The sequence below is a fragment of the Streptopelia decaocto genome (genome assembly GCF_964273445.1).
Source record: "Streptopelia decaocto genome assembly, chromosome: 6".
In the NCBI taxonomy this organism is placed as follows: Eukaryota; Metazoa; Chordata; class Aves; order Columbiformes; family Columbidae; genus Streptopelia; species Streptopelia decaocto.
The window spans coordinates 373,204-381,458 of record NC_138660.1 but is presented as its reverse complement, the minus strand read 5'-3'; the positions used below and the strand labels follow the sequence as shown (position 1 = coordinate 381,458).

Below are 8,255 nucleotides of genomic sequence, written 5' to 3'. Positions count from 1 at the left end.
CCCACCCGTGCCATGTCACAGAGCGTGTCGGTCCCCCCGTCATGGGCCGGGAGGGGTTGTTCGGAGTTTGCTGTTTGCCCTGGTGCTGGTGACACTGGAGTGACGCGGGAGCTGTGGGGGCAGCTGACGTTGAACTGGGGCAGGTGATGAACACTCAAGACTAAAATGGTGTTAGGAAATACCCTTTGCTTTTGGCTGAGCAAATGTCTTTTAACTTGGTGTATGTTACTTCCTAACTTTTGAAATGAACCTTTGCAGAGTTGCTAGTTGAAGGAATTCCCTGCAGGTGATGCCGTGCTGTGGCTGGTGTGTCCCCTGGTGCAGGCTGTTTACTGGCAGTCAATACAGAGAGCTCCACCTGCTGCAGTTCAGCTGTGCGGGGGCACTGGTTTTGTCAAGCTGAAGTTGAAACGTGTGGGCTCAGAATCGTTTGCAGGTACTCCACGTGTTGTAACCCAGGTTGTTGAAAAGGAACACACGGGTTATTTATGTGAATTCTCAGCTGAAACAATGCTGTGCAATGTGAAAATCGCTGTGTTCTCAGCACACTAGTCAACCGGTCACTGAGCAGCCAGTTTTTATGGGGGAATAATGATATCAATACTGATATTTTTCCTTTAGGCCACTAGGATTTCTCTGTGTGTAGAAGTGTATATAAGTTGACATTTGTACACATTGAATCTGAGTGTGGTGTTAAGTTGCTCAGGACTCCTGGTCTGTTTTAACACTTCCAGTTCTCCCTGTTTGTGGTTCCTCTCTTGCCATCATCTTTCTGTCCCTGTCCTCTCTTTACCTGTGGCTCCTCTCCCACAAGTGCCACTGCCCCACTGTATCTTGTCTGTATCACAGTCTGTGATCGGTCTCTCTCCTTGATGTTACTGGGCGCTTTGCCGGGTAAAACCACCGCGAGCCATCTCGGATCACTGCGGAAGTGACAGTGAAGATCAGTGCCATTGATTCCCTTGAAATGAAGGGCTGGGTGAGAGCCTCGGACCTACCACAGTGAACAGATTTGGGAACGCTGCTGGGTCAGCCGAGCTGCTGGTTCCAATTCATTTACACTTGTTCAGTGCAGTCCAGACCACAAGATGAACCGTGTGTGTTCTCAGTATCTATTATATATCAGCTCATGTTAGAAAACCACCATGTATTTGAGCATCTTAGAAGTATTGACTCACGAAGCACCCGTTGGTTGTGGTTTTAGGTATCATAGCTTCCTGTTACTCCCACAAATATGTGTGTATTCTCTTTATTAATATATCAAAACTGTATGCTATGCATACCCGTCCCTTTGTTGAATGCTGACGAGAAACATTCCCAAAGGCTTCATATGAATAAAACAAGACAAATGTGGGAGAGGTGCGGGACAGCTGCTGAGCACAGCTGAAATAGATGCGAGATGGTTGCAGCAGGGGGTGGTGATATAAAGAGGCCTCTCAAGTTCCCTCGTAATGCGGTGGAACAGGTGGGAGAGACAGCTGGTCCTGAAGAGGTTTGTAATAATTTTTTATCATCTTGCACAATGGATCACTGGGGCAGCTTTGCTTTTATTAATGTAGCTCTTGGTACCTAAATCTGGCTGTTGAACATTTCTGTGTGTTGCTCACCAGCTTTTAGTGCCTCTGAATAGTTTAAGTTCTTCAGATACCTCTCGTGTAGATACAGAGTACACGAAATACGTTTTCTGAAAGCACAGGCCACAGAATTGTTATTTCAGGAGGAAAATTTTAGGGAAGAGATGTGTCAAATTGCGCTGATGAGTTAGAAGCCTTGAGATATCTAGTCTGGTGAGCTGGTTCCTGAAAACTGGTTTTAGTTCTTAAGAAGCCTGTTAGGTGATCCGAATCCCTCAAACTCTTCCAATCTCTCTTATTTACTCTTTGTTTTTTCTCTTTGAGTTTTAAAAGACTAGTTCTTTCTAAAAGGTGTTTTGTATCTCTTCCATTCCGCTGTGCCAAACACTGCTGAACTGAACATCTGCAAAAAGACGAGTAAATAGCGTTTGCGCTCGTGTGTAGGTTGGAAGCTCTGAGACGAGGAGTTACGAGCGGCTCGACCCGGCTGAGCTGTGACCTGTGTTGCAGTCACAGGCCCAGCGCTCGGCCTCTGCGAGGCTGGCGGGACGAGATGGGTGCTGGTTGTGAGAGAACAGTGGTTACAAAGGGAGATGTGGCCTCCCGGCCGCGTTCCTGGCGCGGGGCGGCTGGCAGCGGACGCGGCGCCTCGCCCGCGGTTCCGTGCCGTGTGACCCGCGCAGCGCTGCCCCGCGCGCCGGCGGCCACGGCGCTCGTGGATCTGTGCGTCACAGCCCCTAGAGAGAGCGTTGTAACCCCGCGGGGCTGGAACAGAGAAATCCCGCTTCTCCACGCAGCGTCAGGATGTTACCTGATAACCCTCAAAAGGAAATAAATGCAACTGCATGCAGCTGAGCTTGTATCAGCATCGTTTGGTGATACCCAGTTGGAAAGATGACCCAGGACAGAGAATATTTTTCCTGAGAATACCCTCTTTTTAAATGGAGTCAGTTTTACTACCATAAATATGAACGTGAGAGTTGAATTTAACTTATTTTATTCCACGATGAGGTGTTTTGTGAAGGCTAGAAAGGGAGTCAGGGTTTTATAGCGTTGGTGGGGAGAAGTGCCCTTCATTCTCATCCTCGTAGCCGGAGCCGGTGTGTCCGGGGCCATTGTGCAGACGGCGGCCCCCGCGGCCAGGAGCGCCGGCCGTGCTGTCCCCGGTCCTCAGACCGTCCCGTCTCCCTGGGGAACAGAAGCGTGGGGGTGAGTCAGTGGCTGCTGCTCCTGTGACTTTCAAAGGTTGTCATTGCTACGTGGCTATGGAAGCTGTCAGGTGAACACCAGAAAGATGGACTGAGATCACATTTTCAGCACCTGGCAACACTGTAGGGTCTCGGCTGGGCTTTAGAATACATGGTTACGGTGCTGAGTGAAGGCTAGTTTAGTGTTTCAGATTGTCATCAGTGCACAAATACAAAAGAAAAGCGTTGTTTGCTCACCCCACAACATCCGCAGCATTTGCAGTCCCCGCAGATGGTTCCGAACAGGCCGTTCACCACCTGGATGCCGCAGAGCACCGCCTGGATCCCGCTCATGATGAGCAGCAAGGAGAACAGGGTCAGGTTCCACGGGACGATGTTTTCGGGTGACTGACACATGTTCCACAGCGTGTGGTTATTGAGGTAGTTCCTGGGGGAAACAGAGCAGAGGTGAGGACGCTGGCGGTAGCGGCGCCCTGGGGCCTGTCGCGCTGTCACCGCTGCCAGGGTGTCACTGTCACCGCTGCCAGGGTGTCACTGTCACCGCTGCCAGGGTGTCACTGTCACCACTGCGGTGTTCTGTTGGCTTCAGCACTGCGAGCAAGAATTCTCGCTATCACACTGCTGCTTATCTAGAACGGGATCTCCTGGGAGTTTCTAGAGCAACTGAAGCAGTTGATCTGAAAGGGCAAGGTGGCGGAAGGGAACAGTCCGAGACGAGGACGCGTTAGCTACAGCTGAACGGTTTCTGGTCCTTTGGGAAGGAGAGGTCTTGGCCAAGCACGTGCCAAACAGCTGCTGGTCCGTGCCGGTGTGTTTCCTGGCAGGTGTTGCTGCCGTGGCTCTGTGAGCCTGGCGGTGTGTGCCGCAGCGCCTCCGGGGCAGGAGCTGCCCAGATATTGGTCTGAATTTGCCATATTACATTGTAATAGAAACAAAACAAGTGAATTACCAAAACAATATGATAAAAGATTAATAAACTCAGTTTTCCTAACAAAACATCGAGTGCTGCAAGACCAGTCACCTCTTTCCCGCTGAGCCGGGCAGAGCAACTCTGCTGTTCTAAATGCCCTGTCTAGAGAACAGCACTATTCGGTAAAAGCATTCTCCACAATTTTTACCTTCATATTTTGATTTAATTGTGAACTGCTTAACCACTAACTATTTTTCTTCTGCATTTTCCTTATGCTGTTTTGTTGCTTGCCAAGTGATTCCTTGACTGCAACCAAAATTGTGTTTGAAGCAGCATATTTTTCCGAATACTGCCAGAATTAGACCAAGACAGTTGGTTTCCAGTCCCCGCTGGTCCATGAACAAGTAACGTGTAGCACGCAGCATCCTGCCTGTTTCCTAAGCCGCGCCGTGGTTTGGTGTGTCGAGCCGGCGGCACCGCCGGTCGCTCCAGGCTGCACCGGAATTCCCGGGGCTCGCTCCGGGTTGACCTGCCCTGCGCTCCCTGCTGACACTGCACCCTGTTTTCAGCTGCACCTTTGCTGACTTCAGCCTGAGCAGCTGGGCTGCCAGGGCTTCGTCTCTTTTAGAAGTGACCAATATGCCTGGCAGCAAAGGGTTTGAGGTGCAGAGTGTGAGGAACAGCCAGCTTCCCAATTCCATAGCCAAGATAAAAAGACACATAGATACTCATTATTTAAATGCCATCAAGTTTCAGTACGTCACTGCTATTCATCTGGGTGGAATTTATCCCTGTATACTTCTTATAACCCCAGAATAACAGAGGAGGCTGCGCGTTTCTTGTCGTGGGCTTCTCTGGAACTCGGTGGTTTTGGTTGCACTCGCCGGTCCTTACACCCGTGCTCCGGTACCTTGTTTACCATTGCTGTGCTTTGCTGGCTCTTCTAAGAGCTGCTGTGTTTTACACAAACAGTGTAATTCCCATTTTCATACAACAGATTTGGAAGTTACATCACGAACTTTAAACACTTTTTTTTCCTGATTGTCTTGTCTTACCCATCCTGGAAGGGATAAGTCCATCCTGTTCCAGTGTAACACTTGGGGCCTTTGTTTATGGCTACTGCTGACAAAATGAAGCAGTATCCAGCTCCCAGAAGTCCAACTGCAGCGAATATTATAGAAGAAAACATCTGATGGAAAGAGAAAAAGAATGTTATTTTTGTTTTGTCATTCAAACAATGAAGTGCACCCTATTATTGTGAATGTTCATTCCCTAAATTCAGCTCTTTAATGGTCAAAGCAATCGACTCCTGAACAGCTGAAGTATGTTAGTTTGCGGTTGCATAAGAAATGAGTAGCGCATACACGCACTGGTATTGGGGAGCCTCAGGGGAGCAGCAGCGTTTCCCTGCAGTGCGGCGGGGGGGCTGCTGCTGCAGTGGGGGGGGGGGCTGCTGCGGCGGGGGGGGCTGCTGCTGCTGCGGCGGGGGGGGGCTGCTGCTGCGGCGGGGGGGTTGCTCCCCCGGCCCACGGGGCTGTGGTCACGGGTGCCGTTCTCAAGGGACGGGAAGCAAGACTGAAGTCTCGGAGAACTCAAGACATTACAGAAATTCACAGTACCTTTACAGGTTAGCTTTGGTATCTTAGTCATATTTGGACCAAGTAATTGAATTCTTGCTCCAGAGCGTCCCCTTTGGGTTTCCTGTTAGTATACTGCACCTCCCCACAGGTACTTGCCATCGTTAGCTCTAATAGTGCAACTGCGATGGATCGGAAAGGACGTCTTTATTTTTCTGCCTTTCCATTACAGCATTTCCATATGTGCTAATAATATGGGAGTAAATCATGCAAAAATTAATGTCCTGCTTGAATTCTGAAGCCCTTGTAACCGTAACAGTTTGTGGGCAGAGGTTGTGTCTTTCATTGGATCAAATAGGTGGAGGGAAAAAAAGAAATGTACGTGGAGGTACGTGAGCTCCTGTTCTTACCTTGAGTGCTGACACTTTATGTTGCTGTGTCTGATGGGGTTAACAAACCCTGTTTGTGTAGGTATCATGGTAATGGTATTTCTGCTAACACACAGGAACAAATGCAGCGCCGGGTGGTGCTGCTGAGGCTGCCAGGACTCGCTCTGCGCGGTGTCCTGGTTCCTGTGGCTCGTGTCCCCCGGGGGTGTCACAGCCGGGCTCTGGGCAGCAGCCCAGTTGTCGTTAACCAGTCATACCAGTTGGGAGCGGGGCTGCTCCGGTGGGCGCTGGTGGTGCTGGGTGCCGGAGCTGAGCTAAGGCACGTTCTCTGCTGATGGGGCGCCGGAGCGTGGTGCGATGCAGAGACGTGCGGCTCCGTCCCCTGCTCGGGTGGGACTGCGTGAGGACAGCGTCAAAGACGGGGACTCGGGGAACGCTCTTCGTTAACCTCACAGCCCTGAGTATTCTCCAATTTGTTTTTCCCTTTATGTTGTTTTTTTCCAGTTGCAAGCCTGTTCCTTTATTAAAAAGTATAATGATCTACTTGAGCCAAACAATTTATTTCAAAATGACAGACTTTCCTAGTGAAAATACTTTTTTTTTTTTTTTCTCTAATCTCTTTTTTTAAAACTAAAATGCTTGAGATGTTTACTAGTGTCAGAAGATACCCATTTGAAGCTTTTCACCTCAAGGGTGAGGGGACCTACAGATTCAGAGTGGGGCCCCACCTGCCCTCTTTCAGCAGGATGGGCGAGGGGGCCTCTCGAGGCCCCTGCCCGCCCGGTGCGGCACTCGCAGCCCGTCGCGGGTGTGCAGCAAGCTGGGAACGCAGTGCCCGACCGTCGGGATGGCTTAAAACCACCGGCAGAACCCGACTGGAGGGAGCACTGCTGTGCTCTGCAGAGCAGGCTGCACGGCTCTCAGAGACAGTTCGAGCTGTGGTAGTAACTGTAAGTGCCTTGTGACAGCAAAATACAACCAGGCAAATAGTCGCGGTACCTGTGGCACAGTATCAAAGGCATTTCACAGCCTGCCCTTGCACCTCCCAGCGCTCGGACAGACCGCAGCGCTTCGTGTCCCGCGCTCCGGACACCGTCTGGTCTCAATGACCACCAGCAAAAGGTACACAGATCGTACCGTAACAGCTCGGCTCTCGCGTTTTTGCCCTGTTTCCCCTCACTTACCGCAAACCTCTTCCCACAGCTCTCGTTACCACAGCATCCGCAGCAGTCATTGTTCTTAAGGCCCAAAAATACCAAGGCAGGAAAGATCATCTACCAATAACAGAAATACAGTTTGAATTGAGATTAATTCAAGTTACATCAGCTTTTAAATATCCTAGTTCTACGCCTTTTTTAATCACTAAATTACCTTACTTATTGCAAAACTGTTGGATAACTTGTGACATATTTGTTTACTAAAGAAGAAGTTGTGATGTTGGAACCTGCATTTCAGGTATTGAAGAAATTCAACAATGCAAAGTCATGGCGTGAGGGGAAAGGTGGGAATATTTGAATTTATATACTCACCAGTACACCAGATCCCAAGATCCCTCCGAAGTACCAAACCTCATCTGTAATGTGTTCGTTGTTATCAGCCACCTTTCCTCCCGGGAAGAACAAGAGAATGTTAGCGAGGGTGCAGAGCACAGCCAGGGGAATGAGGCTGGTTCCCAGGCACTTGGCGCAGCCTCCGGTGCACATGCTTGTTCGAAGAGATGCCGGACACAAAGGAAAAGCCTGTCAGGAACTATTTTATAAAAAGGAGCTTCTTGCTGTGTTTTCAGAGTCCGGTTTCTGCCGTGCGGTTTGAGGGGCTGAGCCTGCAGATGCTCCTTGGAGATGTTGCTGCAGCCGGTCGGAAGTGCGGTGTGCTGGTTCTTTATATGTTCTCACAGCCGTGATGTCAGTTTCTGAACGTCCATAAATGAAATTACGTTCAGTGCAGGCTCTCATTTTACTATGACAACCAATAACCTCTGTTAATATTTTACTAATGTGGATGAGACACTTCATTATCTGGGCTCAGGTCATGTGTAGAAGTCCTCCTCAGCTCTGGATCGTTGTTTTTACAACACACAGTCCTTTTTCACACAGCAAAATACTCTTTGTAAAGACTGACGTGGAAGCACGGAACAGATCAGCTGATGTTAGTACAGCTGTGTGCAGTGGAAGAGTTTGAGTGAGTTTTCTGTGGGAAAGTTGAGCCGCTCGTTCGTTATTTTGAAGCACTCAGGCAGTGTACAGATTTGCAATGGGTGGTGAATTATTGTGGGGGCAGTGCTTTGCAGCTGGTGTTGCTGAAGAAAGGCAAATGAGCAAAATAAAGTGTGAGGGCTTTCTCCTCGTGTTGTGTGGTTGTGTGTCCTCTGAGGACGGTGTCCTCCACCGGAGCCCCGCGTTTCAGCTGCTCTCGGCAAAACCTCCTCTGAAATGGTGCTGCGTTTGGACTCGGAGCCCAGGGCCCGGCTGAGCGTGGCGCGTTTTGTCCGAGCGAGCGCCTCTTCCGGAGCGGGCTCTGCGCTCTGACCTGCGCTGGGACCTGCTCCTTCGTACTTAGACGGGATACATTGTCCTGAGAAGTTGTGTTCAGGTGAT

The 8,255-nt window shown here is 50.0% G+C and overlaps 1 protein-coding gene across 1 annotated transcript; it reads right to left on the bottom strand.

Moving 5' to 3' along the window:
* Positions 1–2,580: 2,580 nt before the first annotated feature.
* Positions 2,581–7,500, bottom strand: TM4SF4 (transmembrane 4 L six family member 4). The gene is made up of 5 exons (XM_082056175.1): positions 7,188–7,500; positions 6,843–6,932; positions 4,748–4,881; positions 3,020–3,209; positions 2,581–2,762 (listed from the first exon to the last, which is right to left on the bottom strand). The coding sequence occupies exons 1-5, from the start codon at positions 7,359–7,361 to the stop codon at positions 2,745–2,747; spliced, it is 606 nt and encodes a 201-aa protein (XP_081912301.1). The 5' UTR covers positions 7,362–7,500; the 3' UTR covers positions 2,581–2,744.
* Between the last annotated feature and the right edge of the window lie 755 nt (positions 7,501–8,255).

Excerpts from the sequence above, each read along its gene's own strand:
- TM4SF4 (XM_082056175.1), bottom strand. The coding sequence starts at position 7,361 with ATGTGCACCGGAGGCTGCGCCAAGTGCCTGGGAACCAGCCTCATTCCC. Across the intron at positions 6,933-7,187 it reads TCTTGGGATCTGGTGTACTG|ATGATCTTTCCTGCCTTGGT; the intron begins GTGAGTATATAA and ends TGTTATTGGTAG. Across the intron at positions 4,882-6,842 it reads GCTGTGGGAAGAGGTTTGCG|ATGTTTTCTTCTATAATATT; the intron begins GTAAGTGAGGGG and ends TCTTTCCATCAG.